The following is an 18,067-nucleotide window of genomic DNA, read 5'->3' on the forward strand; positions in this document are numbered from 1 at the left end:
TGTGGTATATCTACACAATGGAATACTACTCAGCTATAAAAACGAATGAAATACTGCCATTTGCAACGACATGGATGGACCTTGAGAGAATTATATTAAGTGAAACAAGTCAGGCACAGAAAAAGAAATACTACATGTTCTCACTTATTGCTGGGAGCTAAAAATAAATAAATAAACTCACTCACACACACAAAAAATAACCGGGGCAGGGGGAGGGAGGGAAGAAGGTATAACAACTACAATCCTTTGAAGTTGTTACAACAGGCAAACGGAAAGGACATTGTTGGGTGGGAGGAGGGAGAGGGAGGAGGGAGGGAAGTTTCGGCGATGGGCCATAATAATCAACCACATTGTATATTGACAAAATAAAAATTTAAAGGAAAAAAAAAGATTTAAACTTGACATTAATTATACCAGTAGTTATATTAGAGCAAAAAACCTGCAGGCCTAGATGATTTTACATGTGAATTCTACCAGACCTTTAAGTATCAGATAATTTATGTCTTAGACAAACAGTTCCAGAGAATAGAAAAATAGAGTGCTCTACAACTCATTTTATGAGACATTTATTTTGCCATCAAAACCAGATATTGACAGTACTAAAGAGGAAAATTATAGGCTTGAATTACTTATAAAGACAGATGTAAAAATTCCAAATAAAAAGCTAGCAGTATGGATCTTGCAATGTCTTTTAATATAACCACATTTCGATTGCTGTATCTTAAAATATTAACAGTAATTCCTTAATATCATCAAATATTCCTAAACTGTTTTAGTTTGAGCAAGATCCAAACAAGGCTTATACATAATATTTGATTGAGACATCTCTTAAGTCTCTACATTTATAAGTTTCCTGCCCCCTTTTCTGTTTATTTGTTGAAAAAACTGGATTTGTATTTATAGGTTTCCCCTGGTTGGGTTTTGCTGATTGCGTTTCTGTAGTATTGTTTGATGTAGGCTGCTTTCCTTTATATTTCTTAATAATAATATGTAATTAGGCCTAGAGGAGGAGTTGGCAATCTGCAGCCTGAGGGCCAAATCCAGTCCTCCACATATTTTGTAAATAAATTTTTATTGGAACACACACGTACATTCATTTACTTATTGTCTGTGGCTGTTATTGCACATTAATGGTGAGTTGAGTAGTTAGGGAAATAGACCATGTAGCTGTCCAAGCTTAATTTACTGTATGACCCCTGGTCTAGAAAACTAATGTGATACCAGTTCAGTTTTTTAGCAGAAATCCTTCATAGGTGATGATGGATTCAGTACAATAATAAAAGTGACTAGAAAGTTTCCTAAGAATGTATGACACATTGATATATGACAGAAATAATACAAGTCAGAAAAAAATAAGCTATGCAATGCATGGTGCAGGGACAGTTGGCTTTCTGTGGGGGAAAAAAAGCAATTAGATTCCTACCTGGTACCGTACACAGAAATAAATTTCAGATGAATTCAAACTCAGAAATAAATTTCAGATGAATTAAAACCCAAAAATAAATTTCAGATGAGTTAAGTATGAGACCATATTTACACGTAGTAAGTAAGTGACTTCTTAAATAAGGCACAAAATTAACTAACCCTGGAGGTTTAAACATGATCTAAAAGGTTCAGTATGCATCTTAAATATTGAGCCTTGCTGGAATTTGTTATATTTGTCATTTTCTGTATGTTTCACATTTTATAATTATATAGATGTTATAACACCAAGGTCAAGGGTTCAGATCCCTGTGCCAGCCACCAAACAAACATAGGTAGATATACACTCACTCTGGTTATCCATTGCTCAGTGGGGCCATTGCTGTGAGCAGGAAGGAGTGCAGTGGACGATAGGTAGATCAGTCTTTGCTTCTTAGTCAGACAAAACCAGTAACTGCTAGGGTAAGTCATTTTGGTGGGGAACAGGTGTGTTTGTTGGGAATTGTGTTCCTCCAGGAGGCTGAAACAGCCATAACATGGTCCATGCTCTTGGTATGGAGATAAAACATTTAAAAGTGGGGCATATTACCACCTACTGTGTTTCTATCTGTGAGTCTACAGGTGTCACTGACATTTCATTCTATATCACTGGTAGTCAGAAAACCCCTGGTGTGCCAAGGCAGTATCTCTAGCTTTGGGCTCTTATGTTGTCCGGCTGTCTTAGGATTTGCTTCTCGTGTTGATTTGTCATAGGTGTTGTATACTATGTGTCTATACTTATAACTTCAAGTCTGTTCCCTTCTCCAGGGAACATTTGGATGTTTAAACCTTCTTTTCTTTTCGCTGCTGGGAGTAGTGTTGATGGGAAGATCTGTCCATGAAGAGTGTAGTACCACTGAATTACGAAGTGAAACATACTCTTTCCTTCTACAACAGACTAGGAAAAGTTCACTTAGCATTTTTGTTTCTTTCAGAACCCACAATACTTTATACGCACCAGAAATGCTAGCCAAAATGGCAGAGCCTTTCACCAAGGCTCTGGATATGCTTGAAGCGGAAAAATCTGCTATATTAGGTAAGAAATCTAACCTTTTTTCCCCCCTAAGTTACCTTAACACTAATGGGTTCCTCAAGCAGCTTCAGTGTGCCTTGTGCCTCTTCTTCTTTATCTGGTCCTACCTTGAGTACCCTATTCAGAAATGATTTGTGTGGTTCCTACAGGCTGTACAGGAACAAATGTATTTACTTCATTATCTGAACATACAGATAAGATCTTCAGAAGCAGTTTCTTTTTTTCTCCCTGTTAACCTCTCCTTCAATTTAGCTAGCAGGTAGTGGTAGGTATTAAAACCATTAGGTTATAAATAAACCATCACTTTTAACCTGAAGGATATTAAAATACTTCCCTGCCTTTCACATATATATAAAATGATTTTTTTTTTATTTTTATTTTTTTTGGCGGCTGGCCAGTATGGGGATCCAAACCTGTGACCTTGGTATTGCACTCTCACCAATTGAGTGAACCAGCCAGCCATAAGAATTTCTTTTTGAGGGGAGGGAGGAGCGGCTGGCTGGTAGGGGGATCCAAACCCTTGACCTTGGTGTTATCAACACTGGCTCTAACCAACTGAGCTAAACGGCCAGCCCTAAAAAATGAAAATTTTTAAAGGAATAGATTCTAAACCGTGTTTCCCAGTTGTTACCTAGTCAAGGTAGCTTCTGTAAGTAAGACTTTAAATATAAAACTGCCTGATTATGTTTAAAAGTGTAGATCTTTTAAGGCAGTTGTTATACTAAGGTAAGTGGGTTTCATTTTGATCTGCTATACAGTGACATGTCATTGTCAGTGATTTTCCCTTACAGTGCCTATCTTGGGCTTTTGTGTAAGATTTTCCTTGGAAAAGAGGTTCCTGGCCTCCTCAGGGCTTTATGGAGAGATACTTTTGAGTTGTCACTGTGTGTTCTGGTATAAGTCCCATCTGGAAAAACCCAGGTAAAATTTGGAGTACCCAGGTCCAATCTGAAGTCCTGGGTATTTAAATAGCTTTCACCTTTCCCTACTGGGAGAGTGTAACAAATCACCTTTAGAAAAGCCCTTAGCACTTCCAACTGGTAGAATACATGGCCAACTGCTTTGCAGTTACAGCACACACGCACATGCGCGCACACGCACACACACATGACTACATCTGCCTGCTACAGGGTATTGACTAGTTGAAACTCTCAGCAGTGGAGCATTATGTTCCTGACCCATCTTTCTCTGTAGGATTACCTCAGCCTCTCTTGGAACTCAATGACTCTCCCGTCTACAAAACAGTCTTGGAAAGAATGCAGCATTTCTTCTGCACCCTCTATGAAAGCTGGTAAGGAACCAATGCTGCTGCTCCATATTCTCTTCCTCGGTATGTACTGTATAGGAATGGCCATGGGTTGGACTTTTGATCTAGAATTCTAGTGTACAGGTAAGGTGAGGCAAGAATTTGACAGGAAACTAATGATTTTAGTGTCAAATCAAAATGAATAGCCTTCTTTCCTATGTCTGCTTTTTTATAATTGTCATATGAGCCTCACAGTCCTAGCCATGACTTGATGTTTCATGCCCAACTTGTCTGTTTCTAGTGCATGAAATGGTGAGACCCAGTAGTTGAGTGGTGGAGATGTGTTTGCTTAGACCCCTCACTGCTCAAAGCCTGCTCCTCATAAGACAGTGGGAGGCAGCTGTCCATGATTTTGTCTTTAGGTCCTGGTTTTGGGATGGGGGATGGGTAACTGGCTCTTGTGCATACCACATTCAGGCTTTGGCCTAACTAACCTAGTGCTGTCATCAGCCAAGCTAACGAGATCCTCCATACATTGCATAGTAATCAAGGCTCCTGTTGATCTCAGCTACCAACAAGGGGAGGGGGGGACATATTTTCACTTTCGATAAAAGATTAAGTCCACGTTTTCAAAGCTAAAGTTCTCTTATGGAGTAAACACAATTGCTTTTCTAGCTGAAAAATCTTATTGTAGACTAGAAATGAAATTCTTGGGGTAGTCAAGGTAAGGCTGGTAGTAACAAATGTTGGATTTGTCATTGTCAGTGATTTTCCCTTACAGTTTCCATATCGTAGGGAAGGCAGGCCCTTCCATGCAGCAAGACTTCTACACTGTGGAGGACCTTGCTATCCAGCTCCTCAGCTCAGCCTTCGTCAACTTGAATAATATTCCTGACTACCGACTCAGACCCATGCTTCATATCCTTTCAAAAGCCCCTAGATAATCCAAAAGTTCAGAAAATTGTAGATAGGAATAGTTCACAGGAACGAAATGGAGGCAGAGCTGCAAGGGAGAGATGGGATCAAGTGTTTAAATGTGTCATAATTTCATTAAAGACAAGAAGATGGAAGTAAATAGCAGGAAAAACATGACAATCTGGGGGTCTTAAAAGCTCTTTCTGGTATTATAAGGTTCTCCTTAGGGGGTAAATCTTTACCTTCCCAATTCTTGGAAATACAAAAGATGAAGCTTTTATCCCTTTCCTGTTTCTTGTCAGGTGCTCCCTTTTTGAAGAAGTACTTTCATACTTCATTCTCATTTAGACCCTTTTTTAGAGTTTTTGTGAGTTTCTGTCTGTATTGGTCTGTTCACATTGCTTATAACAGAATACCTGAAACTGAGTAATTTATAAAGAAAATAGAATTTATTTCTTATAGTTTCAGAGGCTGGGAATTCCAAAGTCCAGGGAACACATCTTGTGAGGGCGAGAATGGGCTAAGCAAGAGAGAACTAATCTCCTCAGTTGTTCTGCTTTTAAAGTCATCAGAACTATGCCCATTACTCCATGAGTGGATCAGTCCATTCACAAAGGCATAGCCCTCACAATCTAATCACCTCTTAAACCACCCCACCCCACCCCACCACCATTTTCAAATACCATAACTGTATTTCCCACCCTCTTAACACTGTTACAGTGGAGATCAAGATTCCAGTACATGAACTTTTGGGGGACACGTGATCCACAGCACTGTCTTTCTTCTCAAAAGTTATAAGGAGAATGGTGGAAAAGTTTGTTATAAGGGTGTCCTTCCTATTTTTTTTTCCTCCTTACTTTTGGGCAAGCCAGTGCCCATAATGTGCAGGCTGGCAGAAAGGACGGTTAAACTAAAAATACAATGGAATTGGGTATTGATGCAGCTTTAGATTTTAGGAAAAGAGCTTGAAGATTTTTCCCTATTAATACAGGGAAAAAGATGTTCTTCATATCTTGCAAATCCTTTAGGGGTTTACTCTGCCCAGGGGTGCAACCCATTGCCTTACAGGTGCAGGGTGTGTGCTCACGTGCTAAAACTTCTTAACCTGCTGCAGCACGAGTCTTCGTGAAGCCTCTGGTTCTCTTCTGTCCCCCAGAGCACTATGAAACCCTGGTATCTCCCATCCTTGGACCTCTTTTCACCTACCTCCACATGGTAAGAAATAGGTCAGGAAAGGAGAGCAAAGGGTGGGTGGCCACTGCCAGTCTCACAAGTCAGGAGCTTCTGAAAGTATTGTTTCCTAGCCCTGCCAGGCTGGTTGCACAGAGCTTCCACCCAGCACACTATTGTTGCTGCAGTGGATTGAGCAGCCCTGGAAGAACAAAACTGATTTGATTGCCCATGAAAGCATGTTCAGACACAGATTCTGCTCCTAACCTCCTGTTAACTGAGGAGAGGTGATCAGGACAGTGCTTCCCCTGAGTGTGTTTCCCTGACTCTGGAATTAAGTTGGGGGACCAGGTGGATGGAGAAACAGATGTGTTCAGAGAACTAGGAATTCTAAAAATGTTGATCCTTTCCAAGAAAGAGGTGTTTGATATGCTGCCCTCATCATGAATGTGGGAGAAGTCACAGAAACCATATCTGGTTTTTAACCTTGTGGGGTCTACTGAGGCTCTGTCATTGATACCTAGAATCATCCTTAGCTAATGTTCATCATGAAGTGGACCTTAGATACTATGTGATTTACACCTCTCCCCAGTTCTAGCACTTACTTTCTTTGTGTTTTCCCAGAGGCTTTCCCAGAAATGGCAAGTCATCAACCAGAGGAGCCTGCTGTGGTAAGGAATACCCACTCTCCTTGTTGGATGAGCTGGTAGCGAGCCAGGTTCAGAGTGGGGAAAAGAAGGGGGTAGGGATTCTGCTGTCCCAGGGCTAGAATGGCTGTGGGTTATAGTCATTCTCAGCCTAGGTGATAGATGGCTTTTCAGGACAGGCTGTGACCAGTAGGCAGACTCTGAGATCAAGCCTTTATAGGGGGTACCTTCACTTTACCCACTTAGAATTTTGAACCCTTTATCCAACTGGACAGAATCACAAGTAATAATATCCTTCAATGGATCATTGCTGTCAATTCCCAACATTTGCATAGAACGCAGATCCAAAGGGAGCCAGGAGAAGAAAATGGGCACAGAGGGTCTGGTTAGGGTCATTGCTTTCCTTATTCTTCCCTTTTTGCACTCCCATGGAACTTTGCCCCCTGGTTTTTTGCAGTGGAGATGAGGCTGCAGATGAAAACCCAGAGTCTCAAGAGATGCTGGAGGAACAGCTGGTGAGGATGTTAACCCGAGAAGTCATGGACCTAATCAGTAAGTGGCTTGTGGGAACCATGGGTAGTAGAGAAAAATTTTCCTGGAAAAAGAGCTGGTCACACAGCCAACCTCTTGAAGTCCAGATTGGTGCAAAGATTCGTGTTTGCAGCAATACTGACAGATTAGTAATAAATAATTAACTAGATTAGAAGCTAGATAGTCTTAAGTCAACCTGAAGACGTTTTATGAGTTGTGAACTGAATTGCACCAAGGCCAGAATATGAGGAAATATTCTAAAATAGCAGGAGGAATTTGGACTGTTAGGAATAATTTCCTAGCTTTGTCAAAACGGAAAATTTTTAATTCTTGGACAATGGAGGTTGTTGATTGTCCTTTCTGTTTTCAGAAATGTTGAAGGAAGTGGTACTTGGTCATTTTGTTTGAGATTCAAAGTAGACCAGGGATATATCGGGCATCCTCTCCTGCTTACTTAGTCTCAGAGAATTCTGTGATTTCCTCCCAGCTAATTAAACTTGAAGAGGGACCAGAATACTGTCTGGTCAGGGTTATTAAAGTGCTTTTATTTCTATTTGTGAAGCTGATTTTTGTGTCCTGTTTGGTACTCCATCTCCCCCCCTCACCTGGCCAGAGACAGTTTGGGATCAGTCAGCCTGAGGTGGCTGTTGTCTGATGGCAGTGTATAACCCTCTCTTCACCCAGTAATCCTGCTTTCTTGCTTTAGCGGTTTGCTGTGTTTCAAAGAAAGGTGCTGACCACAGTACTGCTCCCTCTGCAGATGGAGATGGTAAGTGAGCCTGTTGCCTGGCCCTCAGAGGTCTGCTCTTAGGACTTTAAATATTGTTCCTTCTGAACCAGTTCAGTTCCTGTAGAAACTGTTTCCCTAGTAGTCTGGTGAGGATGAGGCATCTAGCTATTATCTGTGCAGGGCGTCTTGCTGTGTTCATTCAGCATACTCCCACCTCAGGGCCGAGTCCTCTGTCTGGAATGATTTTCTCCTGACTATACGCATGGCCTATTCCCTTGCTTCATTCAGGTCTCTGCTGAAATGTCACCTCTTCCAAGAGGTCTTCCATGACCAATGTATCAAAAATAGCAACTCCAGCCACTCTGTTCTTCCTCTGCTTTATTTTTCTTTATAGCACTTATCACTACCTGACATTGTTTTTTTTTTTTATGTATTCATTTATTACCTATCTCCCTCACTAGAATATAAATTCCTATCAGGGGACTCTGCCCTATTCCTTTGTATTTCCAGTAATTAAATCAGTGCCTGTTATAGTGAGTACTCAAATATTTGTTCAAGGACAAAAGATCCTCAGCATTTGCAGTCTTTTAGGTTATTGCCCAGCAGCTCCCTTGTTTCTCACTGGTACAACTAGACGCATCTGTAGATCAGCCATGGCCATGGGCTTCTACAGCTAGCTCATGGTGCTGGGGATGGGGTGCTGTCCTAGTACTTTGCAGCCACCAGTCAGCCCAGGATACTAAATTTTGCTTTGGTTTTGGGGCTTCTGTCAGAACAAGATATTCTTCTCCTTTCTGAAAGGGTAGAGCTTAATATTCTACTCTGCTTACAGATGAAGAGATGATGGCCACAGAGGTAACCCCCTCAGCCATGGCAGAGCTTACAGACCTGGGCAAATGTCTGATGAAGCACGAGGTGGGTAGATAGGGCAAGTGACACCTTTTCTTCTTGCCTATCTAGGGAGCCAGCTTCCACTTCTCATACTCTATGATACCATCAAAAGAGTTTTTGGGGGCCGGCCCAGTGGCTCACTCGGGAGAGTGCGGTGCTGATAACACCAAGGCCCTGGGGTTGGATCCCATATAGGGATGGCCGGTTCGCTCACTGGCTGGGTGTGGTGCTGACAACACCAAGTCAAGGGTTAAGATCCCCTTACCGGTCATCTTTTTAAAAAAAAAAGAGTTTTTTGGTAGTACTCCTTTTTATAAGTTCCTGGTTCCTAAAGCTCCTAGAGAAAACAAAGGAAAAGGCACAGGGCTGTAGTGTCTCCCATGCTGGCATGGGCAAAGGCTCTCGGAAAATCACAAGAACATGTAAATAAAAATAATAGGATGGTTTTTAACCCACTATTCAGGGCCTGGCATTAGTTCTTCCTCATTTCTTTTCCACAGAAACCCTTGGGAGAGCAGTTCCGAAAAGAAGTTCATATTAAGAATCTTCCCTCACTTTTCAAAAAAACAAAGCCAATGCTGGAGACAGAGGTGCTGGACAACGACGGGGGCAGCCTGGCCACCATCTTTGAACCCTGAATCAAGCTTTTGGGCATCCTTCCTCGGCCTTTATTGTCATCTCTTCTTCCACTTTGCAGCCAATCTCTAGGCCCCTCTCGCACTGCCACCTCACTTTCCACCATTGTCAGCCTGGAGAGAGATCCAGGTCTGGAGCTGGAGAGAGTGGGCCCTGTGGAAGGCCAGAAGTAATTATACTAACCTATCAAGAAAGGGAGTTAGGGTTGATACCATTCTGTCTAGATGTCCCAGGTAGTTCCCATTCTACTTGGAGTTTTAGCTTTTCCAAGAAAAGCTAGAGCAGAGCAGCCCTTCTCCCCTAGCCCTCCTGCCGCCATGTAGCCACATCTGTCCAGAATGGTAACGAGGGGTGCTATACCCAGCACTGCGAATAGCCAGGCTTGCAGCAAGGGCTCAGCCCTCAGCTATTTGTGCTGGAGAGTTTCTCCTGGACCACTGCAAGTCACACTGAGCCCGCATTGCTGCTGGACTGGCAGGGAACCTTCCCCACCCCACCCCCAGGGGCATATCTGGGTTAGGTGCTACATGCTGAACTGTACTTGGCCAGTTTCCTCATCTTTGTTTTGAGCAAAAATCTGGTCACCTGATGGGATCCATGGTACAGGCTACTGCCAAACTCTAGGCACAGTATCAAGTGTAGTACCTCCAGGGACTATGGCTAGACAGTCTTTAGTGCTATCTAACATCCCCTTTATAGCTCACTCATCTTACCCCCTTCCACGAATAACCCTTCAATCTGGTTTCCCCAGCCTCAGGGTTCACTCAGGCACAAGAGCCACAGTACCCTACCTAGTACCACATGACGCTGTTGTCATCCAAGGATAATGCAAACCAACTGGGCTATATCTGTGACAAGCAGCTAGCAAAGCCACTGGTCTGCTCCTAGGACTGAATCAGTCCAGGTGCCTTCAAAATCTCATGGTCTTTCAGGTCCCTGATCACTTTTCTCAAGGGCCATTTCCAAAAGAAAACAAAATATGCCTTCCCATCATAACCTGTACTGTGTGTTAGTCCATTCTAGAGGTCACTGGAAGGCTCTGTAAAAAGGGGTCATGGATATGGGACCTATCCCTGAGGTTATTACTGGCCATAAGGCAGGCTTAATCAGTACAGAAACCAGAGTGTGTATCCATGTGCTCTGTACAAAGACAGGATTGTCATCCACTCAATCCACTGACGAGAGGGTTTCAGCGAGAGGCGCCAGAGTGAACTAAAGCTACAGCTTTTAGCTGGTAGAGGCCACCGGCAGGGTAAGGTTGGGAAGAGGCAAAGCAGGGGAAGTGTGACTTGGAGTCTCATATTGCCATCTCTGCTGCTCAGACTTGCCCCTGCTCCCTGTTCCTGCGTGGTGCTTTGGGTTTCTGTCGATTGTGAAGATGATCTCAAAGAATGTTTCCCTCCAAACTTGATAGCTGCCTACTCCTTTGTCTGGTTGGGGCTGTGGAGGGTATCATTGTATTTATTGTGTTGTAATATTTTTAACATCCTGTGATTTCATGCTAGAAATTTTCTATTGTTTATAGAAACCTTTTTGTAGAAACATTAACTCTAAAGCACATCTGCATGTTAGTAAAAATCTGTTTCATAAAGAAAGGGCCCCATCTGCCTTTTTCAAACCAATCTTAGAACCGGTGACATACTCCATAGTTACTTTCTCATGAGCATCCTGCTAAGGGGCCTAGACAGACAGAACTGTGACTGACGGACCTTGTATGTCAAGCTTTCTAAAGTAGCATGCCAGTTAGAAAAAGATTTCTATTCCTTTTTTTAAAAAGATGACTGGTAAGGGGATCTTAACCCTTGATGATGTTGTTAGCACCACACTCTCCCAAGTGAGCTAACCAGCCATCCCTATTTAGGGATCTGAACCCATGGCCTTGGGTGTTATCAGCACCACACTCTCCCAAGTGAGCAACGGGCTGGCCCAAGATTTCTATTCCTAACCCACCTAGATCAGGCAGCCCATACCATTCTCACAGTGTCTTTCATGTGTGACTGCTGGACTGGACCCCCACGGATCATCCATAGGGAATCACTGCTATTCTTTGTGGAGCTGTCAATAGCAACATGATTTGGACTGCTATTGACCATCCTTTTTCCTATCAGGAACCTCCCTTGTAATCCAGGAAAGTGGCAAAATGGCACATTCATTCTGGCTCCTAGAGTTTGGCTGTGGCCCCAGAAACCACCTTAATTTAGCATTTCTTAGGAGGCTTTAGAAGGACGTGGCCCTAACCTGCAAGTGACATCTGAGCTCAGTGTTCTTAACTGCTAAATGCCAAATCTGTTCTGAGGTGAGGCCCCATATTTTTAGACGAAAACTCAAGAAGTCTCCGAAAAAAAATAATTTGGACATGAATTTATTTACATCAAAGGCCTTACAAAGGCATAAAAGTCTCATTCTGTGGCACATTTGACAAAATGATTGAAAAAAGTTGTCCCACAAAACTCAGGACCCCTAGTCACACTGGGCTCTCTGTACAGCAGTCCTGTAGAGGCACATCAGAACCCAAAACTTTCAGCTTGCCTCAGGAACTTCCAAGGCCAACCATCCCAATAACATGCCAGTGCAAACTTCACTCCATCTGAACTGCATCTAGTTCGTCCAAGAACCGCCGGCACTTCCCCATCAGTACTTTGATGGCTTCACTCACCAGAACATCTGGTGGTAACACCCCTGTGGACTCAACAGAGACTGGGGACCAAAGAGACACTTTAGCTCAGGCAGGGCTTGCCATTAAAAAGCTCCTGATACAAGTTATTCCTGAATTCCACATCTGGACTCTGAAAGCACCAAAGAGTAATGCCCCCACCCTCCCACTCGCCTCACCCTTTCATACTCACAGATATAATGATCCCGAACCCGGGCAAGCCGTACAACCTTCTTCAGCTTCTCATTCCGGAAGATTTCCCGGCTGAAGGTATCCAGCCGGGGATTGGCAACTCTGGCCACCTTTTTACCTAATGAAAACCATGTTATACCTTGTCTGGTAGGGGCTCAGAGCTTCTATTTCTCTCTACCACTTTCAAAGAAAATATACTTTAGGTCCTGACCTGAACAGCATCCTAAATACCATACCTTGGACTTCGTGCACTTCAATAACTCCAGGTGAGAAACACCGGCTCAACTCCTCAGCTGCCTCTCCTTCCACGGGCTCAAGCAGGGTGATGTCTGGCAGAAGCCTGTAACTAGCTGTCGCCACTGGTGAAAACTTGGCATGATCTTTGCCTGGAGGGAAAAGGGAAATCGGCCTGTGGTGAACCCTTCTTCATACTCCTAAGCCACTGAGAGCAAAAGCACAAATCCGCTGGCTTACTGCCTGTCAGGAACGTCTCAGCTGAGTTCCTTGGTCATACCTTACCCCACTGTAATCAAACTACTCTGCCCAGAGCAGGCCCACAGGGTTCTTACCAATGCCCTTGACACAGTGCATGAGCAGGTCAATCTCCTGGCCAGGCCTCAGCTGAGCAATGAGGATATCATCATGCACTGGTCGGATAGTGCCCTCCGCGAAGAGGTCAGCCTGGTTCCCCAGGGGGACCCATGTCATGTGCCTGGTGTACACTGGAGGAAAAATATGTCAAAAGACCTCACTCCCTAAGACTAGCACCCACCAGCAGGTGGGCCCTCTTCCTCACCCTGCCACTGCTCACCTTTGTGGTTCACGTAGAGTTCATTGGGGTCAGAGGAATCTTTTGCAGCATGGGGATTCCGAGTGCACCTAACTTGGAGCCGAAACTGCAGAGTATCTATCTCTGTTCCTTCTTCATCTCCTGCACAAATGAAGGCAGCAGCTCTTAAAGAACTAGTGAGCATTTGCACACCCACCACTATGTTGAATGTTTAACCTACATTTCTCATTTCATCCTTGACAAACATAGGAAGGCAAGGGCAAGGGTTCTCACAGATGAAAACACTGATGTACTAAAAGACAACTTGCCCAAGATCACACAGTAATCAATCCAGAATTTGAAACCAGGCAGTCTGACTCCAGAATCTACTTCAGGAGAGAGCTGTTTCACTTATGTCAAAATTTTATTTTCTTAGACCCTCACCTTGGTTCCGATATTCAAAAAGACGGGGGTCAGCATGAATGGGAATAAGCCCCAGGCGGTGAGCAAGGATCTCATCCTGGACAATGGATGTGTTGTTGTACACCAGGACTTTTTCCACAGCCATAGTTGGCACCTGCCCAAAGAAACAATCACCCATCTGCAAAAACCCAGTAAAACTCCCCACCTATCCCCCACCTCCTGAGATAGTAAAAGACCTCTTCCTAGAAGAATGCTTAATGAAAAGTTTACAAAGGATGAGGAGAAATGCTCAGCAAAATTTCAGTAAGAAAAGGGGGAGGGACACTTTGAGACAATTCTACAAGTGAAACGCCCCAAGTAACTCCAGCCTTGCCATCATGTGTTGACGATACCTCGGCTAACAGAATTCGTCGAAAAGCATTGGCAATGGCTGCATCAATTCCCACCATGTCAAACTCCAGTGAATTTTCATCCATGTGTACCACATCCACACGGAAATTCTAGATGGACAGGAAAAACATTAAGTGAAGCCTGCTCTCTGTGTGATCTCTCTACAACTCCCCCCTGGATAATTCCCTCAATGCATTACCATCCTCTCTCATCCAAAAACCTCCCTTTGCCCAACTGTCCCTTATGAGGTGTTCTTCCTCCCCCATCCTTTCTTTAGTTTCTTGACAAGTTTTTATCTTCCACTCATTGAAAACCCTATGCAATGTGGCTTCCAGATAAAGCAAATAAAGAAGCTATTCTACTTAAGAACAGAAACTTCCATACTCCTTAGTCGAGTTAATGCTACTCAATCCTTATCTTCCTATTGACATTATCTGGCATTATTTTTACTCGGCATTATTGACAAAATCTCCCTTTTTCAAACTCCCTTGGTTTCTGAGCATCAATCTTGTTCTCTTTCTTCTCTAATGATTCCTTCTAAATTCACTATCTTCCACCCACCCCCTTCGGCATTATTGACAAAATCTCCCTTTTTCAAACTCCCTTGGTTTCTGAGCACCAATCTTGTTCTCTTTCTTCTCTAATGATTCCTTCTAAATTCACTATCTTCCACCCACCCCCCAAATATCACTATTTTCCAGGTGACCTCAACCACACTCGTGGTTTTAGCAACTACCTGTACTGTTGGGAAAATATAGGAAAATAGAGCCCCTCAGATGTTTGGAATCTTGCCAAGCATTTGATGTAAATATGCACGTACACCCAGGTGTTCCTTGGTTATTGTCTAATGTACTTGCATATGTGCACCCAGGTGTCCTGGATTATGGACTTAAGTATAAAGGACTAACGGCTCTGATACACGGTGCTTCTCAGGACGCTCCAGGAGGCCACTAGGACAGCTGCTCCTAGGTCTGAATAAAGCTTAATAATTTTTTTTTTTTAACCCAGGGCTCCCAGGACCTTTTCCTATTACCTAGCTCGTAGACCTGTGTGTGAAGGGTTTGTGACCCAGTCTGTACAACGGGCTCGAGGGGTCCGTGAGCCCAAGCCCTAGCTTAACACTGTACTAACTCCCAAATTTTTAACTCACTTCTGATTTCATTTCAAAGGTATAGTCTACTAGCCTGCTAGATTTCTCCAAATACAGGAAACTGAATGCATTATCATTCTTCCCCAGACCCATCGCGCTTTATCAGTAAATGACACCACCATCCATCAGAGCAGTTTCCCCAAGCTGGGTCTTCTTACGCTCCTTCTTCACAGCCCTTATCAAAGCAATCACAAAGTTACCCTCAATCCCCACTTTGCTCTTTTTCCACCATCACAGTCTTATTAGTTCCTATTAGGTTCCTTCAACCTCAGCTCCCCTACACAGTCTAACAGATCTGCCTGCCCTATATATGATCCCCCTCAAATTCATTCTCTCCCAGCCATCAAGGTTGCAAATCTGACGTCTGCTTAAGAATTCCTCAAAAGCTCCCTGGTACCTACAGTACCTAAGATGCACTCCAGTGTTGCCTACCACTCACGCAGGCCTACTTGACATTCCAGCAATAATGAATTGCCTTGACATTCTGGGAATGTCCAGTGCCTTCCTAATTCAGCTCCTCTTTTTAATCCCCCTCACTCTTCGCTGTTCTCAACTTTTACTCATCGTTCAAGCCTAAATCCAGATGTCATGAAATCTTATGTACCTCTCTGGCCCCACTACCTATTCTAGATTAAGTGACTGGGGGATACCCCCCACCCCATCCCCGCCGTCCTTACCGCTAGCAACCGCTGACAGGACAGAAACCGTTTCTAATTTGGCCTGTATACGAAGTGCCTAGCACATTGCTCAATAAACGTTTTACAAATGGAGCTTTATTACAAGAGCAGCTTCCGAGGCACAGGCTGCTCAGATCACACGGTCTGGCCCTCATATCCTCTCCGGACACCTCTGGACCCACCCACCTTCTCGAAGCGGTCCTGGTCCCAGGCATCATCATAACTGGAATAGTTACCGGGAAAGTCAGTGGTATGAACCTAGATCAAAGAGAAACGAGTCTGTACACGAAGAGGATGCGAGGTTAAGCCCGTTCCCACTCCGATCCAAACCCATCCCTGTTCCGCTCTCATTTCTCCTCCTGAGCTCAAGGCCACAAGGCTTACATTGCGAACGCCGAACTCCCCTAGAACCACGCGGCTCCGCATTTCCTCTACCGCCTGAGCAGCCGCCATCTTCAACCTCAAACTGGCGCGTGCGTTTGATAGCCCTCCTCCGTCTCCGTAGTAACGTACCGCCTCCGGGAATTTTAGGTATCGCGAGACTTTCGCCCGCCTCCGTCCACGTCCCCAGCTTCCGGAAGTCAGTATTGGCCAAACATCCGGGTTTCTCTTTTTTGCGTTCCGGCTGGTCCCACCTCTCCTTCTCGACCCTGGACATCTCCCTGCCTCAATCCCACGTTTCGCCCACTCCTCCTCCGCGCGCGGGGCTCGAGCGGGCTCCAGCGACGGGAGCCCTCAAGGGACATGGCAACTACGGCAGCGCCGGCTGGCGGCTCCCGAAACGGAGCTGGCCCGGAATGGGGAGGGTTCGAAGAAAACATCCAGGTAATGGCCCCAGTGCTCCCGGCGGCCGTCCTGAACTGTCGTGGGGATTTTCTGTCGGGGCCTGGAAATCTCCATTTGCTACAGTTTTTCCTCTCCTTTGGGTCTTCGTGCACGCGAAAGTCGTTGGGACTAGTGCTGACAAACCCAGACTAGTACTCCAGCCGGAGGACCTCGGGTCTGTGGGCCCGCCTGAGGCGTTAGGAAGAGTGTGCGCTTGCTTTCGGGACAAGTTAGGAAGTCGGTCGGGGTTAGGCATGGTATGGGGGTGTGCAGGATTCACAGGCACTCGCTAAAAAACTTAGTGTGTATAGTCTTCTTTGGGACTGGGGAAATACAGAGGAAATGGGCGTTTTTCCAGCCCTTTCAGGCTTTAATAGGAACGTTAGGAGAAAGACACGAATGAAAGACAAGTAGCGGGTTTCCTAGGCTAGAAAAGAAAGCCAAAACTAGCTATCAAGTGTCCTGAGAGCAAATGAGGGAGAAGAGAGCGGCATAATCTGTAGTGATTCGAAGCCATATCCTCAGCAGTGGAAGAACAAAGCCCCAAACCCTGGGATATGCAGAGGAGGACTTAATGGATGGAACAGAAAGGTCTTGCATTCAAGGAGCCATTGTCTTCACAGGGTGGGGGCTCAGCTGTGATTGACATGGAGAACATGGATGATACCTCAGGCTCCAGCTTCGAGGATATGGGTGAGCTGCATCAGCGCCTGCGAGAGGAAGAAGTAGACGCTGATGCAGCTGCTGCCGAAGAAGAGGATGGGGAGTTCCTGGGCATGAAAGGCTTTAAGGGACAGCTGAGCCGGCAAGTGGCTGATCAGGTAAGCAAGATTTGATCGCTGGCAGGTGGAAAAGTATACCTAGGCATATCCCATGTTCTGGAGTTGGTGCTGGTGATGTTCACCCCAGGTTGCCCGATTAGAAGTCCAACAGAAAATAGGCAACAGGGTCTAGAGCCAAGACTCTCACAAGACCCGCATTTTCCTTACTTCAGATGTGGCAGGCAGGGAAGAGACAAGCCTCCAGGGCCTTCAGTTTGTACGCCAACATCGACATCCTGAGACCCTACTTTGATGTGGAGCCTGCCCAGGTGCGAAGCAGGTGAGGATCCTTCTCCTGACAGAAACTTCCCTCAACACCTAGTCCTTCATCCAAACTACAGTCAGATACCAAGCCCTGAGCTCTGATGGGCTCCCCTTTTTAATGGCCCTATTACCCCTCATCACTGCACCTGTCACTGAACACAATATGGCAATAACTTATTGCCTTCCTCCTCTTTTCCATCTAGCAGGCTACTCACCTTCCTTCAAAACCTAAATCAAATGGCACTTCCTTTGTTCCACATTCCTCAGCCCCATCCCCATTTTGTTCCTCTTGGTGCTCCCATAGACCTGTGCACCTTCCTCTAATAGCACTTCAACACCGCTGTACTTTCTTATTCCTGGGTCTGTCTTTGGAGAAACCAACAGCTCCTCAAAATGAGGCTCTGTCTTGTTTATGTTTTTATTCCTAGCACCAGAACAGTCTCTGAACCAGAGTCCATAGTTTTTGAGTGACTTCAAGAACTGGATTTCGGGCCGGCCCGTGGCTCACTCGGTAGAGTGCGGTGCTGATAACACCAAGGCCATGGGTTCGGATCCTATATAGGGATGGCCGGTTCGCTCACTGGCTGAGTGTGGTGCTGACAACACCAAGCCAAGGGTTGAGATCCCCTTACCGGTCATCTTT

The 18,067-nt window shown here is 44.8% G+C and overlaps 2 protein-coding genes across 3 annotated transcripts in view; one reads left to right on the forward strand and one right to left on the reverse strand.

Annotated features, from left to right (window-relative positions):
* The window catches only part of XPO5 (exportin 5), a 73,853-nt gene that overhangs the window by 43,885 nt on the left and 11,901 nt on the right, over positions 1-18,067 (forward strand). The window contains exons 21-28 of the mRNA XM_008566776.1: positions 2,397-2,497; positions 3,689-3,785; positions 4,522-4,658; positions 5,773-5,870; positions 6,450-6,496; positions 6,930-7,024; positions 7,710-7,772; positions 8,566-8,648. Coding sequence (XP_008564998.1) covers positions 2,397-2,497; positions 3,689-3,785; positions 4,522-4,658; positions 5,773-5,870; positions 6,450-6,496; positions 6,930-7,024; positions 7,710-7,772; positions 8,566-8,648 — 721 coding nt within the window. The remainder of the gene's footprint in view (positions 1-2,396; positions 2,498-3,688; positions 3,786-4,521; positions 4,659-5,772; positions 5,871-6,449; positions 6,497-6,929; positions 7,025-7,709; positions 7,773-8,565; positions 8,649-18,067) is intronic.
* On the reverse strand, positions 11,609-15,993 carry LOC103585731 (DNA-directed RNA polymerases I and III subunit RPAC1). Of its 2 annotated transcripts, XM_008566773.1 has the most exons (9): positions 15,899-15,993; positions 15,701-15,772; positions 13,690-13,797; positions 13,319-13,451; positions 12,917-13,036; positions 12,675-12,827; positions 12,342-12,491; positions 12,107-12,223; positions 11,609-11,957 (listed from the first exon to the last, which is right to left on the reverse strand). In XM_008566773.1, the coding sequence occupies exons 1-9, from the start codon at positions 15,965-15,967 to the stop codon at positions 11,839-11,841; spliced, it is 1,041 nt and encodes a 346-aa protein (XP_008564995.1). In that variant the 5' UTR covers positions 15,968-15,993; the 3' UTR covers positions 11,609-11,838. The 2 variants fall into 2 exon arrangements, with proteins under 2 accessions (XP_008564995.1, XP_008564997.1); XM_008566775.1 differs by lacking the exon at positions 12,675-12,827.

This window comes from Galeopterus variegatus, unplaced genomic scaffold (assembly GCF_000696425.1).
Source record: "Galeopterus variegatus unplaced genomic scaffold, G_variegatus-3.0.2 Scaffold269, whole genome shotgun sequence".
Taxonomy (NCBI): Eukaryota; Metazoa; Chordata; class Mammalia; order Dermoptera; family Cynocephalidae; genus Galeopterus; species Galeopterus variegatus.